The sequence below is a fragment of the Phaenicophaeus curvirostris genome, chromosome Z (assembly GCF_032191515.1).
Source record: "Phaenicophaeus curvirostris isolate KB17595 chromosome Z, BPBGC_Pcur_1.0, whole genome shotgun sequence".
In the NCBI taxonomy this organism is placed as follows: Eukaryota; Metazoa; Chordata; class Aves; order Cuculiformes; family Cuculidae; genus Phaenicophaeus; species Phaenicophaeus curvirostris.
The window spans coordinates 17063033-17079957 of record NC_091431.1 but is presented as its reverse complement, the minus strand read 5'-3'; the positions used below and the strand labels follow the sequence as shown (position 1 = coordinate 17079957).

At 40.5% G+C, this 16925-nt stretch overlaps 1 protein-coding gene across 3 annotated transcripts in view; it reads right to left on the bottom strand.

Annotated features, from left to right (window-relative positions):
* ARB2A (ARB2 cotranscriptional regulator A) overlaps nt 1–16925 on the bottom strand; it is a 317755-nt gene that overhangs the window by 111550 nt on the left and 189280 nt on the right. For all 3 annotated transcript variants that reach the window (XM_069881093.1, XM_069881095.1, XM_069881092.1), the window contains one exon: nt 12792–12911. In XM_069881093.1, coding sequence (XP_069737194.1) covers nt 12792–12911 — 120 coding nt within the window. The remainder of the gene's footprint in view (nt 1–12791; nt 12912–16925) is intronic.

Sequence of the window (16925 nt, the reverse complement as noted above, 5' to 3'; positions counted from 1 at the left end):
GAAAAAATAAAAGGTTTATCATTTACAAGAACTATAATACCAGAGATCTAATATCACAATTATCATCACTCGACTGAAATTTATTCTGCCAAAGAATATTGCAATTATATTTTTTTGTATGCTATACTGTTTTAGTCCTTTATGTTTAGTCTTTTATGTTAAAGGAATTCCATAAAATGATAAGGGTCATAAGCAAAGCAGCTGACATAAACATGAATACTTCAAAACCACTCCAATCTGGAATAAAACTTGGTGAGGGGCACAAAGCAGTATTCATGATCACAGGACCACACAGGTTCACTAGCTACTTGGTAACTACACCAAAATTGGTAAAATAACAACATCTTCCTATGGAGACTTGTAGGGAATGATTCTCTAAACATTATTCACCATCTGTTCTTGCGAAAGGGATGGGGAGAAAAAGGAGGAGGATGAAGGAGCAAGCAAAAAAGCCTGCAAAAACTTTTCTGCTGAAGAAACTCCTCTTTTAAAGATCACTAGTGGCTTCTAACTTGCATAACACAAAGGTATAATACTCCTGTCAGACAGCTAGAGCCATCTCAGGACAAAATATAATCCAGATATTGACAAGCAAATAAAATGCCTTGGCTTAATCAAGCTTGTAAAAACCTCATGCACTTTGGATCTGGATACTGCAGGATACAGAAATTCACTATTGCATTTAATTTGCCTTAGAAAATGGAAAAGACAGAAAATAGATAATTAAGTTATTTATTGTTCATGTTTTTATGAGGAAACTTTATTTCGTGTTTTGACACTCTGCATTAAAATCTCAGCTCAGTTCTGCGGTGTTAAAATCACAATTTTCTCAATGAATACATGTGCAAAATCTACTTACATATTTTTACTTCATATCACATTCAAGCAAAGCCCTTAAATAGGATTATTTTAACATTTAAACACTGGTAGTCATGCTATTATTAATATTAAAATACTTCACTAATATACTGAAAGAGCTATGTAACACATCTTCCTTCACTAGATTAAAGAAAGTTCTAGGATAAAATCCAAATTCCAGCTGCTTCTTTTAGCACCACAGTTTTAGAGCTCCCTTTACCAGAGTATGTTTGGATTCCTTTTACACCACCTGGATTTGCAATGCCTAATATATTATTAACTTGCAGTTGCCCTGCTTGATCCACTAAACCGGGTCTTAAAGTCTTATAAAATCTCTACTGTACCACACAAAAGGCATACATACACTTTTCACCATAATTAACATTTAAATTAACAGTAACACAATACACTTGTGTAGTCTTATAGGTGTAAGATCATGACACAGAAATGGGAAGAAGTATGAAATAACAGCAAGACAACTTCCTTTTTTTTAACGGTTCTTGCATTAAAAAAAACCAAAACAGAACCAGAATCTAAAACAGCCTAATATTTCAGATAAAATAATCTAAATGCACCACAAAACCCATCAGGACATAATATATGTGATTTTTCCACTTTCTTCATTGTATAAGCAAATCCCAAACTTCTACTTTTCATCTTCATTAGTGTTTATCATTACATTCAAAGGAAACTCCAATCCTTAGAGACTGTGATGATGTCATAGTTGTAAAATCTTCAGTATTAAGCTGTTCTTCAAACCAATCTAGAGAGATAACTAGCAACCTACAAAGCTGAATAAAATGAATTTTTCATATTTGAAACAACCAAGGACTCAGGTTGTTTGAACCTCCAGTCAGTCCAATGCATGGCCATTTACAGATGCAATAACACGGTGTTCTAAGCATTTCATTTTCCTGTCGTGATGCACCACCATGAGAAAAGAGGCATGTGTAGAGGATGAGGATAGCTGATAGGTGCATACTATCCCGCACAAAGGCCAGAACCCCACTAGATTTAATTTGGAGGAATGTGGGATAATGTTACTGTGCGGGGAGGGGAACATTCAGTATTTTTGGGGAAAGGGAAATTGAGAGCAGCAAAATACTCCAGCGGATGCATGAACATTAGTGGGTACCAGTCTCAAAGAAACTTTGGGGAAAAAAATAATCCAGGACCATTTTGGCTGCATTGACCAAAATGCTGCACAGCTGAACAAAGCTACTGAAATTCACCTTGAGCCAACTATAGTAAGTGCACTTAAGATATGGACTTCAATTCTCAGCATACTGCCAGAGAAATGTTGACAAATAGTACTGAATTCAGACAGGAATACAAAACAAAAAAACACCCAGGAAGATCTAGTTACATAAAGCTAGGCAAAACAAGAACAAGGGGATGGAAGTACAAGAACAATTGCTAAAGATCAGAAAGCCCTGCAAATCTAAAACTAAAAATAAATGTTAACTTCGTAGTGCATGGGATTTAAAACAATGCAAACAAACTACACAAATATACAACTATTGAGTAGTTTCTGCAAGGAAAATACTATGCCTTTGACCTCCAAATCTCATATGAAACACATATTTCCAAGTAACTCAGTTTCCAAATAACCCTAATTTTATCCATCCCCAGTTCTTTGTTCACTTTATAATTAGCATTCTAACTTTGGTGTCAAGCTAGAAAATTAATATGAATGGGCCAATGAGATGTAAAGTAATGATGGGTGGTGCCAGCAATTAGTACTCGGCATACCGTTCCAGTCCATGAAACATTGCCCTTCTCCTTTTCGAAGAAGCGGAGAAGGGGGATACGTACGGCTAGCCTCACACCACAGATCAAAATGAGTGAAGCATGAGATATCACATTAGTAAGTGATTAAGAGGAAGCAAGAAGTAATGAGGCTGAGCAAGTTCTCCAGAGCAAGGTAACAAGGAGGGATGACTATTCAAAATGTGAGCCTGTTCTGGAAGTGGCCAATGCTCAGACTTCCACTGCAGCCATCGTCTTCTCTTATCCAGTAGGAAGGCTGAAAGGGCTGGAGATGAACTGAGGAATGAGATGCATAGATGGGATTTAAACTAGAACACCAAAAAATTAAAATGGACATGCAGCTATGGTGCTCTGAACTGCTCTGAACTGCTTTGTAATTGTTGATCATTTCTCTGTCTCTTCCCGTTACACGATCTATCTGGACTGCAATGGCTTCACGACAAGGCACTACCAAAGGATTGCTACTGCAAACCAAATGAATAACAACAATAAATGGTAGCAAGTGAAATAATGATGCCAGTGTCCACTTCTCAACTTATTTATTTAGGCTGAGGGTGTCCTAAAAAATTATTTTCGTGTTAGGATTGGCAATATGTATGTGTGTATATATATACCTACATAGTCATGCACAATTGAGAGAGCTGCGGTTGTTCACCTTGGAGAAGGGAAGACTCTAAGGAGACCTTACTGCAGCCTTTCGGTACTTTAAGGCACCTTGTAAGGAAGATGGGGAAAAACTTCTTAGCAGGGCCTGTAGCAACAGGACAAGGGGTAATGGTTTTAAACTAAAGGAAGAGAAATTTAGATTAGATATTACAAAGAAATTTTTCATGCTGAGGGTGGTGAGGCACTGCCTGGCTGGCCCATCCCTGGAAACATTCAAGTTCAGGTTGGATGGGGCTTTGAGCAACCTGATTGAGTTGAAGATCATAGAATCATAGAATCATAGAATAACCAGGTTGGAAGAGACCCACCAGATCATCGAGTCCAACCATTCCTATCAAACACTAAACCATGCCCCTTAGCACCTTGTCCACCCATGCCTTGAACACCTCCAGGGAAGGTGAATCAACCACCTCCCTGGGCAGCCTGTTCCAGTGCCCAATGACCCTTTCTGTGAAGAATTTTTTCCTAATGTCCAGCCTAAACCTCCCCTGGTGGAGCTTGAGGCCATTCCCTCTTGTCCTGTCCCCTGTCACTTGGGAGAAGAGGCCAGCACCCTCCTCTCTACAACCTCCTTTCAGGTAGTTGTAGAGAGCAATGAGGTCTCCCCTCAGCCTCCTCTTCTCCAGGCTAAACAACACCAGCTCTCTCAGCCGTTCCTCATAAGGCCTGTTCTCCAGCCCCCTCACCAGCTTTGTTGCTCTTCTCTGGACTCGCTCCAGAGCCTCAACATCCTTCTTGTGGTGAGGGGCCCAGAACTGAACACAGGATTCAAGGAGCGGTCTCACCAGTGCCGAGTACAGAGGGAGGATAACCTCCCTGGACCTGCTGGCCACGCCATTTCTGATACAAGCCAAGATGCCATTGGCCTTCTTGGCCACCTGGGCCACTGCTGGCTCATATTCAGTTGGCTGTCAGCCAACACCCCCAGGTCCCTCTCCTCCAGGCAGCTCTCCAGCCAGACTTCTCCTAGTCTGTAGCACTGCACAGGGTTGTTGTGCCCCAAGTGCAGGACCCGCCATTTGGCCTTGTTAAACCTCATGCCATTGGACTTAGCCCAGTGGTCCAGCCTGCTCAGGTCCCTTTGCAGAGCCTCCCTACCCTCCAGCAGATCGACACTTCTGCATTAAGCAGATGTCCCTGCTTAATGCAGGGGAGTTGGACTGGATGACCTGTAAAGGTTCCTTCCAACAGAAGTCATTCTATGATTCTATATCAGAAAAAGGCAAATGTGATGAAGAAGTTGCTACCTATACAGCAGGCAGTGACGCATATTAAGATACTTCAGTAATTTTTGCTAAATTCATCATTTAATTTCCTTACTGCTGCAACCCCTCACCATGGGATCTGTGATCCCTGTTGCTTTCTACCACAAGCTGAAGCTTGTGCATTTCAGAAAATATCAGCAAAAAATGAGCCTACTACTTCCAAAACCCAAGTGAGGTGGGAAAAAAGTTGTTTGCAAACATTGTTAGAGGGTTGACCTGGTTTTGGTTCAAACTCAGCACTTCCAGTGCTTCAGCCATTGAGTGAGCCAGGAGTCAGAGGGATGCTGACTCCAGAAAAATTAGTCTAAACCAGATCCAATTGTTCGTGGCCAAAACCACACACCTGCACATGCTGGCTTTCACTGGAACATGGACTTGTGGGTCATACCAAGGACTGGTAGTCCTAGCCAATTACTCAAAAAACTCCTGCCATGTGTGGGTCACATTGAGTAGCAGCTTTGCCAGTCCTCCTGTTCCCAACCAGGTCTCCCTCATCCAATGGTGAGAAACCTAATTCCACCCTAAATTTATTCATGACCTGTTTTAATCCATTTGTTCCTGTGCCAACATTGTTCTTTGGTTTACACGGCTCTCCCTCCCTGCTGTTTACTCTCCCAATGTATTTGCAGAGTGCTACCAATCCCACTAAGCTTTCCTTTGCCACGTTGAACAAGCCACACTTTTCTAAACTCTGCTTCTGTAGCAAATACAGAATAGATGTTGAACCTTGGGTTTTTTTTTTTTCAGAAGCTACCGCAGTTAATGTAAAAGAATTCGCAGATTATGCAGCTCTTACTAAGACTGATAAGCCTGGAGGGTGTGTGAGCTATTTCTACAGCTATATTGACTGTGGTGCTCATGGTAGGTAGGACATCTCCACGTGGCACCACATCATGGCATGTCTGTGTATCATTCGTTGTTTCTAGTAAGATAGGCTCATCGCTTTGAGCGTACTGGCACCTCTTCCCCACATCCCTCCCAGACTGAGTTAATCTTCCCAAATGTCTCAAATTATCTCAGATTAATCTCGCCAGCATGCTGGCTGGCATTAATGGTTCCCTTCCTGCGACAGAAAGAGCAAACACATCACAGGACCACATTTGGCTCTTCTGTTGTGTTACTGGGTCATTTGCTTACAGCCATCACTGATGAAGCCACACGTCCAGGGGCTTCTCCATCCCTGCTGTTCCCTGTTGATGAGATCACTCTTCATACACAAATGCAGATGACTAGCCAGTCAATGCCTCAGCGTCCTGAAGTTTGTGTTATTTCTTTTAATTTCTGCTGCAGAAATTCTACTTCTAAACACCAATGGCGACCTCACCACTTCATGCCAGAAGTCAATTTCATTAATGCATACTCACTTTGTGTGCCCACATCAGTAACAGAAATACCAGAAGAGATTTGCCTCAAGGCTTGTGACCCTGCTCCTGTCCAACACAACCCACTGCTGTTTCTCCATTAGCTCCTCTTGTCCACCCTCATTTCTGGTTTGACCTTTTTTAAATGAATAAGCATTTTGCCAAGAAGCACAACAAAGTATAGCTGAAATAAATAAATGGAATAAAGATCTCATCTTTGCTGTTATTTTTCTGACCTAAGTCAGACCCAACTCAAAGAAGTACAAAAGTAAACATACAACACAGAAAGAGGTAAGACCTAAACCAGCTAGAGTTGTGTGAGATAATTTGTCCAAAGACTGGACACATAACCAAAGTCCCTATAAACCTATGAGACAGCATCCTATACTGATCTCCCAGTTGATATTCAACATTTAGAGAATTCTCTCTTTTTTTTTTTTTCATTTAATGCTCCCAAAGCTTTGAAGCACAGCAATATTTACCTTTGTTTCTGCACAAAACCTGGACACCAAGGTGTTTTGCTTCTCGTCTCTCTACTTGCAGCACTCTCCCATGCTTCCTATAACCATCACAGATCTTGTGTTATTTCTGCCATACATCAGTAGATATATTTCAATTTAAAAAGTCAAGCAGGGGAATTAAGAGTTGCATATCCACAGAACTTTCTCTATGCACATCAATTCTTAAGCGAAACTAAAGCTAAAAAAAGTAGTAGATGGATATGTAAGTATATATAAAGAAAGAGTGAAATATAACAAATCTTTCAATATTAAATTTTAGAAAATTAAATTAATGAAAAACTAATGACAGATTTACAGCCCAATCATTAAGACTCTTAAATTGCATTTTTCCTGGGCCAGAATACTGTCTCAGAGACTCCCAGGTAGTTTAGCGGGTGCCTTTTTATTATCATTATTGTTATTATGGCACCTATCAGCTCCAGCCAGGGTTGTTCCTCACCATACTTGGCACAACACAACAAAACAAAGTGGCAGGGCATTGCAGAGCATATCTCAAAATGATGGACCTAAAATTATTTGAAATGGACAAAATCGGCTGATTTTGATGGAATTAGGATGCTACAGTGGATCCAGTAATTTGAACAGTGTGTTTTAAGGGCTCTCATTTCAACAAAGCTGCCTAAAAATACACACACACACAGAGTTTATCTAGATCTTTGTGCAAATTTTCAATATATACATCCAAAATTTTAGCCAACAAAGACCTTAATAAATAGTTTCTCATCTGCTCAAAGACAATGAACCTACTTTCAATCTCCTAATTTAATTATATTACATTCCCCTGTGCACTTTTTATTTTTACAGCAGTACAAATGCTGTAAGCTAGAGATCCCACTACCAATTCTCACAATTTTGTCATAATTCCCATGATATTTTGTGGTTTTTTTTATTAAATATATTATTTAACTAAACTTAAAACTTCAAGTTTATAAGGTTCTAAGGAAACCCTTGAAAATACAAAGCTTACGGTCTCAGGAATATAGGTGGCAAACAGCAGAAATCTTACATAAGATCATTCTTTTTTTCTTTTAAATCTCAGGATACTGAATATATAATTTACAATTTTGAAAGCTTAGATTTAACAATTCTTGTGATTGTGAAGTGAGTAGTTGTCATGTGTTTTCTTGCAGTGATGGACACAGCTAGTTTTACATGTCACCCAGCATCCTAGGACCACCTTTTCTATCCCCTCTGCATGCAGCCATGCCCTCATGCTGTAATTAGATCCATAGGAGATGGCCACAGCACTCAGGTAGGAATGGGGGCACAAGATTTCTTTTCTTCTGTGCAGTTATTTCATGCAGGCAGTGACAAAGGGGAGAAAAAAATCCTTTTTAAAACAAAATAATTGTAAACCCACAAAATCTGGCAGAAAAACTCAAAAGGAGGCGTTGTACCAGAAACTTATTTTGTGTAAACTAAATATAAAATTGACTCAATCAACTTGAATTTCTCACTTTCTGTTAAATTTCATAAAAATTATTATAAGCTAGGAGTTGGGAAAGTTCCACAATTTACCGTCAACTACAGCAAGCTGCTTCTGAAAATATATCCCCGACTATACTGTGTTAAGGGATAACAGAACTAAGAAGCTGAGCTGTGTTCATGAATCATGGCTTGAGTCTTTCAAAATCAGTAATTAGCAGAACACAGTGACCCAACAACTATTTTTAGTGCTGTGTATTCAAAAGCAATTTATGTGTAGATATTCTTAGATTCACATTTAATTTCAAACCATCATTACACAAAGTTTTAATTACTAAATATTAAGATACATTTTAGCATATGGTTTACGATTAGCATTTGTAATTTAAGCTATAAACAATACAACTAATTACATTTATTGGTGGAACTTTACTTCCCACACACGTTCAATCACTTCCAATTACTCTCCCAGTAATCTATGACCCAGCAAGATACAGAAATTGTGTGTCTACCTTGCAGTAACTGGGTAACAGTATCTATGCATTCAAGAAGGATATTACAGATTCACCCTGTTTTTCTTAACATTTTGTCATCACAGACATGCAAAAATGTAGATTAAAAAGCTGCAAAGACCAATAAAAATGTCACTGTGGCATGTATTTGAAAATTGCAGCCAAGTTTGTTTTGTTTAATGAAGAGACTTCGAAACCATAGCCTGATGTTTATGGTGAGAAGAAATTTGGAATGAAGACCAAGTTTGACTACTGAAGGTTTGTAAACAAAAATGATCCTCCTTTTACAGCAATTCCACATGTGATTGTTGCATTTGCTCTTTTACACTGTAAGTTTCCCACCAAAATGCCTGCTTACATCCCAACACTGCCCTGCAGAGCAAAGGGATGAGGAGTAGAGCTGCTTTTCCTGCACCAGCACCTTTAGCGGCACCAAACAAAGAGGGACCTCGACCTGTCGTGACCCTGCAAGGCTGAACACTCCCCCATGCTGCTCTGGGAGAGTAGGAGCTCTTCTAACATGATGCTACAATTGACCACAAATGAGTCATAGAACCACAGACTGAATTGGGTTGGAGGGGACCTCAAAGCCCACCCAGTTCCAACTCCCTGCCATGGCCAAGGACACCTCCCACCGGATCAGGTTGTCAAAGCTACATCCAACCTGGCCTTGAACACCAAAAGGGATGGGGCAGACACCACTTTTCTGGGCAACCTGGACCAGTGCCTCACTACCCTCACAGGACAGCATTTCTTCCTAAGATTTCATCTCGATGTCCCCTCTTTCATCTTAAAACTGTTGCCCCTCATCCTGTCCCTGCACTCCCTGATCAAGAGCCCCTCCCCAGCTTTCCTGTAGGCAAGTCTTTGCTTAATATCAGGTTTCATTTGGTTTCTCTGCTTAACGCTGCAGTGTCAGGTTTTCATTGAGCACTTGGCACCATGACAAAGTGATGAGCTGGGGATCTCTGTGACTGAGATGATTGCAAATGGTCGGGAAGGACCTTGCAGCACTGAACATGCAAAATGAATTTAAAAGATATTCATTGAAAAAGCAAATGTTTTTGGAGTTCTTTGGCTTGTTTTATTTTTCCCTGCAGGCACAATAAAATGCGGAGGGCCCAGGCAGAAACCTTGACTCTAAATTAAAGCCATATGCTTCACATTGCTCTCCTGTAAAAGACATGGACACAGAAGGAGCAGCTGTGCAACAGGTCTCCATAACTACTGTAACCTATGATTTTATGAACCAGTTGACCCAAAATTCTTGAATAGCAAGTGTAGAGGTGGTACCGTTGCTATATGATATAGCTGCTGTATCACTCTGATCATCTCCCCCACACAAAGCAGGAAAGAAAGTGAAGTGATTGAATCTGTATTTGTCATAAGACACTAATTGCCCATCGGCTGCTCCATTTCTTTTTTTTTTTTTTTTGAGCTCATTGCAATTACTAAGTGCCATATGGATATAAAATTGAAGAGATAAGAGTTCATAACAAAATAAAATTTTGCAAATTAGTATGAAGATAAAATAGTTCAGGGCTTATTTCAATGATATCTGCTTCAATGCGTGCATTGTTTAATTAAACTGCTTTCAGGTGAGTTCAGATACCAAACCACCTCAACCAAAACCAGGTGTTAATATCCTTTGATTTTAAAAAAACCAATCAGGTTACATTAAATATACATCTTAGGTCTAGATATGTGATGTGGCAATGGTTATATATTATATTCTTCCTCTCAGGCATGCATGTCCTGCCGAGACAGCAGACAACAGGAGCTGACCCTTACTGAGACCATCTTGTCTCTCTGACAAAGCTCCTTTTTAACTTCTTACTTACTGCTTGCTTCCTGTGATGGCTAAAAACTTTAGCTCAGCTTGTGATAATTTCACAGGCCCTGAGCACCCTGACCCTGGAAGTCCCAAGGTCAGAAGTCAAGGCTTGTTCTGAAACATCTGTATGCTTCATATTAAGGTAGAACAAAAGTGAAGAAATATCCACCAGTGTGACAAGAGAAACAGGCAAAATGGGAATGACACACTGGTCATCTGTTACCCATGCCACATCCAGCCATTGACTGAAATTTGATGGAAATTGCTCCAACCCTCCTTCAAATAAGCACTTTGTTCAGGAAACACCTAGAAAGGTCTCCAGCTGATTTTTATTCCTGCCCTGTGCTACGCGTATGTATCTGTAGGCGTCCAGTGACCAAAACAACGTTGCTCTACCAAGCCTACAGAAATTCTGCTACCGCTTCACTTTGTAAAGATGAGGCACATCTGAATAACCTGGGATGAAGCACAGGGCAGCTGAAAATCACAGCTCAAGAAAGCAAGGACAGGAGAAATGCTCCCTACCCTTCATTGCATCCAAGGAGCAACAGGCACATGCAACACAACAACCCTATGCAGTGCTACAGACTAGGAGAAGTCTGTGTAGAAAGCTGCCTGGAGGAGAGGGACCTGGGGGTGTTAGTTGACAGCCGACTGAACATGAGCCAGCAGTGGCCCAGGTGGCCAAGAAGGCCAATGGCATCTTGGCTTGTATCAGAAACGGTGTGACCAGCAGGTCCAGGGAGGTTATTCTCCCTCTGTACTCGGCACTGGTGAGACCGCTCCTCGAATCCTGTGTTCAGTTCTGGGCCCCTCACCACAAGAAGGATGTTGAGGCTCTGGAGCGAGTCCAGAGAAGAGCAACAAAGCTGGTGAGGGGGCTGGAGAACAGGCCTTATGAGGAGTGGCTGAGAGAGCTGGTGTTGTTTAGCCTGGAGAAGAGGAGGCTGAGGGGAGACCTCATGGCTCTCTACAACTACCTGAAAGGAGGTTGTAGAGAGGAGGGTGCTGGCCTATTCTCCCAAGTGACAGGGGACAGGACAAGAGGGAATGGCCTCAAGCTCCGCCAGGGGAGGTTTAGGCTGGACATTAGGAAAAAATTCTTCACAGAAAGGGTCATTGGGCACTGGAACAGGCTGCCCAGGGAGGTGGTTGATTCACCTTCCCTGGAAGTGTTTAAGACACGGGTGGATGAGGTGCTAAGGGGCATGGTTTAGTGTTTGATAGGAATGGTTGGACTCGATGATCTGGTGGGTCTCTTCCAACCTCTTCCAAATCATTATTCTATGATTCTATGATTCTATGATTCTATGAACACAACCGGTGTCTTGCCCAGAGTTGTGGTTATAGAAGGAATTAATTCATCTTCACTAACTTTGTCTCTTAAAAATTTAGTTTTGAGATGATTTATTGACCTGGTAATAAAATACCTGTGGAAAATGATCAGCTGAACTGTTCTAAAGTCTCAAGTCTGTACATGTCATACATATTTTAAAAATACTCCTCTGGAAACATGAAGAAAATAAAAATGGCCTTAAATGCTAGAAATGAAAAGGGCTAACAAAATGTTTAAGTTCTGAAAACAATACAAGTGTTTCTGCTCTGGGTTACTCGTGCTACTTAGAGCAGCACAAGATTTAAACCAAAACAATCATGCATGCATTTTCTTAACTAAGGCATTCATCTTGCGTTCAGGCAGGAATAATATTACTAACTTTCAGTTAGACTAACTAATGTGTTAGAGACAAAAGATGTATATGTGCAATTGCTGACTCCTGTGTCTATAAAACTGATTGCAACGTTCTGAAATTCATGTTTTTACCATAAACAAGACTTTTTTTTTAAGTTGACTTCAATAAAGTACAGCCTGATTACATCAGCATCTCACAATTAAGTGAGGAGACTATAGCTACACTCGAAGAACAGTACACGAGTTCAACATGCAACTAGTATACCAGATGAGGTCAACAAATTTGTTTTTGGAGAAAACAGTGGAAGACTGATGAACTGTTCAGCAGTCCCATCTTCACGGGGTAGGGCAGCTTTACCCTGAGCAGAGTCCTCCCCAGCTTACAGCGCTGTAGGGTTTATCCACAGACTAATAAATGGCAAAAAAAGAAGTATTCCCAAGCAATTTCTTGAGACCTTTGCAGAAAAAAATCCTGTATTGGGTAAAACTCCAGATTTCCCCTTATGTTCAGTTCTAGTCTATACAGAAAAGATGCATTTGTTAATGCGACTTTGCTTTAAAATTGTTCTTACATGTTCTCAGCCTTCACCTCCAATCTTTCTGCCCTGGAGCAGAAGAAACTCACTGAGTTTCAGAACATGGCCTGGACAAGGAGGATCCAATGTGTTTTTCCTCAAAGTCTTTCAGGTTAGTGAGCACTTGGGACCTTATTGGCTAACTGAACAACAGAGAAAAATGCAGTGACCTCCCAGCTGCAAAGAAATCCTCAAAGAACCTCATTGGCTCAAAGTTGTTCCTAAACAGCTGCTTTCAAGAAGGTGATCACCATGAAATCAGGTAATCTGTGAAGGACTTCAGGAAAGAAGGCAATGAAGAAGTCAACACTTACCAACTCTACAAAGGCAAGTCCACCATAACTGTGAGCAACAAAAAACACGTTCTCTGCCGCTGACTGGGAAATAAAATGGTCCCAAACATAAATTGTATGTTCTTCAGGAGATCCATTATCCTGCAGGAAGAAATTGCATTTGTGACAATTAGCTTTTAAAAACTGGCAATTTTGTTTAGAAGAAACATGTTCCTATATGTTAAAATGTTTTGTTAAAACAAACCTCAAATGAATATACTCCAGTGTCAGAAAAGAGAACAGATTCATTTGCCTAAATAAAAGAATTTTAAGATTGCAATTTAAAGGCAGTAAAATGGTTGCTTTATTGTGGCTTATTTTAATAAATACAACAGAAATTATGCATCTGCAAAATTTTGTCTAAATACCATGATGACAATTGAGCTAAACAGAGTCATTCAAAGAAATTATGAGCCACTGCTCTGATTGTCATTCTTTTGACAACTCGTTGTCAATTGTTTGTTCACTGATGGTTTGTTTAAAATATTTTAGCCACAGCCTGATAAAACAAATACAAACAAGTAGGAAGCATATAAATATAATTTCAGTCTCCATGATTTTTTCACATTGTGGGCCAATGGAAATCTGCCAAAGATTAAACTTACGGTATTTGCAACTACTCTTTCAAATGCTACTTTTTGTAACTGCACACTATGAGATACAGTGCAGATAAAAACCCACTTGACTGCTTACCCACTAGCCATTACTTTGGAGTTTCTGGTAGTTAGGTGAGTGCATTTTCTTACCATTGAATAAGAATTTGTGAACATTAGTCAATGTAAGAGTCACTGAAGGCACTCAGATAATTTACACTGATTTTAGTGCACTCTCCTCAAACAGTGGAATTTGCACTCCCACCTCACCTGAAAGGCTCTTGGAAAGGTGCGTACTCCTCTGTATTACACTTATTTCCCAGGCTGTCCAGGCCATAACTACAAATCTGTCTAGTCTTACGCAAGAAGACAAGTCATGGATGCACCCCCCTGGAGGTGCTCAAGGCCAGGTTGGATGGGGCCTTGGGCAGTCTGATCCAGTGGGAGCTGCCCCTGCCCTTGGCATGAGGTTGGAACTGGATGGGCTTTAAGTTCCCTTCCAACTCAAACAGTTCTATGATTCTATGACAAGACTATGATGTTCTGCTAGGTCCCCTGCCACATCAGGACTGAACAACACTGCAGGCACCTTCCAGCCTCTCTTGTGCGAGGAATTGTTGACAGGGCAAGGCCATGTAATTTCCTAAAGTTTACATCCCCTGCCCCTCTGCTCTGCTACCTAAACGTTCTAGCATAGACCACAAAAGCTTCAATTCCTCAGGGAAAACAAAGCATAAACTCACAAAAGCCACTGCCAATTAGAAGATGCTAATTACATAGTGTGAATCAGTGTAGCTCCACAAAAACGACCGAAGTGATTTAGGCCTTAGTCCCAACCTGAAACACAGTTTTGGGAATTTAAGCTCTTAGAATGCCTAAAATCGATGGGAAGACAGACAACTAAATAAGGTAGTGGATTTAGGCTTTTACTTCTATTCTTATGCCTGGTTTCCTAAATAAAAGTGAGATGGCTACAAATCTTTATGGATCTGGACCCAAAGCTTTTAAAACAATTATGTGCTTTTAAATTTTTTTTCTCTAAGGTACCTGCGATTAAAACATATTTACCATTTTTTTGCACTGAAGGTATTTTTCTTAATCTTGGACAGATTCTGCTCATGAATGACTAGGACAGAACATAGTTTTAACTAATCATGTATCAACTATTGTAAACCACCTCAGCATGAGAAAGGGCTGATTGTCTTTCATCTCTGTTTTGAAATTTAATTGTAGAAACAGGCAAAGGAGGAAAAGACTCCTCCCTTTGTGAGCAAAGAGGGAAGTTTTTCAAAAGGAATTTCATAAAGGAAGTATGATTGACAGACCAGTTATTAAGATAAAGCTGAAGGACAACTTGAACTGGAGTTTCCTATGGAAAAGTGATATGCTCTTAATTATGATCCATATGGAAAAGGCATGTTAAAACACCAGGGGAGTTTTAAAATGGCTAGTTAATCTAAAAGATTTATTTTAGTTAAATATTCTAAGGATCACAGAATGAACAACAGAATGGTTTGGTCTGGAATGGACCTCAAAACACATCCAGTTCCAACCCCCTGCCATGGGCAGGGTCACCTCCCACTGGATCAGGGACTCCAAGCCCCATCCAACCTGGCCTTGAACACCTCCAGGGATGGGGAGCCACCACTTTCCTGGGCAACCCGGGCCAGTGTCTCATTAAATAATAATGTTACCTTTAATTCTCATAACAGCAATTTTTGTACAGGTCCATAACCCTGTTTTAACATTCTGACAAAAATAAGGGGTTATTTGTGGTTAGTATTGCATTTTCAGGTAAGTTGTATTTATTATTCTACACATTGCCAGGAAAACCAGACAATTTTAGGATTTCCAGAAGACTAAAACAGCAGCAAGAATCTTCTGAAGCATTCAGAAACTCAGCCTAGAAACCCTTTCACCAATTAAAGCAGAACCAGTGGTCTAGCAAACAAAATCATTAACTGCACAGTTTCACAGTCCAGTACAAAGACTCAATAGGATTTTATAAAAGCAAAAATAAATGAGCTAGAACAAGTTAGACATAGACTGTAACTGCAGTTTCCTTTGTTACTGGTGCAAAAATCCCCATATAAAATGTCAGGATAAGCTGTGTTAATGCACATAATGCTGCTAAACCCTAAACAAGGTAAGGAACGCACATATGTGTGAGAAGGAGTTTGGAGGAGTCACGTACATTTAGAAGAAATGCTCTTTCTTCAGAGCATCTGCTTATTTTTTTCCCCTTGTAGCCAGCCCATATTCTAAATAACTCAGATGGAGAACAAACCGGTGCTGTGTCCGTACAAGGAACATCTGGCTGTGGGATCATGGACAGTCTCTTGTCAGATTTCAAACTGCACTGGCTCCATGAGGACCTGAGGATCAACGTCCTCCTGGCCTGGGCTACATCACAAGGCTGGACACTGACATTTCAGTATGAAAGATGACAGTTTCAGGCAGCAGTTGCTTTCCTTCTTTTCATTGCAGTTAATTACAATGCACTTATATACCACCTTCTTAAATTATTTGATAAAGTGGGGGCCTCTTGGTCATGCTTTACATAATTATCTATATGACTGCACAGGAAGGGATGCAGAAATCGCACAACGTGCCTCTGCTGGCAGCTGAAGCAGGCTGAATCCAATCTTATTTGTGAGGCAGATGGAGAGGGAAAGGTGCTGGGAAAGCTGAACTTGTATTTCCAGCTGCTCAAAGTTGGTCATCTGTAACCAGTCACTGCATGCTTAAACAAAAAGTCTGATTTTTCAGTGCTGTGGAAATTTTCTCCCTGAAAATCTCTCCTTCTCAATATATATAATTAGAAATAAAAGAAAAAATAAATTGAGAACCATGTTATGTGAAAAGGACTCCATGTGATGCTGAACTAATGAAAGTAACACAAACCTAAACAATCATCAGGCTTCTGCAGACCAGGTACCTCCTGACTCCACGGTGCTGGGATAGGGAATGGAGCTGATGCTCTGAGCAAAGACTCACAGAAAGGTTTGGGTTGGAAGGGACCTCAAAGTCCACGCAGTTCCAATTCCCTGCCATGGGCAGGGACACCTGCCACTAGATCAGGTTGCTGAAAACCCCATCCAACCTGGCCTTAAACACCTCCAGCAATGGGGCAGCCACCACTTCTCTGGGCAACCTGGGCCATGGCCTAACCACTCTCACAGAAAAACATTTCTTCTGAAGATGTCATCTCATCTAGAAAGTACAGCCTTTGCCTGTGCTCCCAGAATGCAATATCTTACCTGCCTCTGGTTTTAATGGAATATGATCAGTAATATTTACTCTTTCATTGACTAATAAATGAAAAGATGTCCTTCTCTTTTTTCTACTAACTATGCTATTTTAGTCCTTCTTGCTTATTAAAACAGAGCAAATATCCTTTATTTGCCACCAGTGACTACCACAGAGACCATCAGATATTGAACACCTGCCATATTTGCATGCAGTCCCACTGAAGATTACCTTGGAGATAAAGGTGGTTAAAAATCACTTAACATAAGTATTC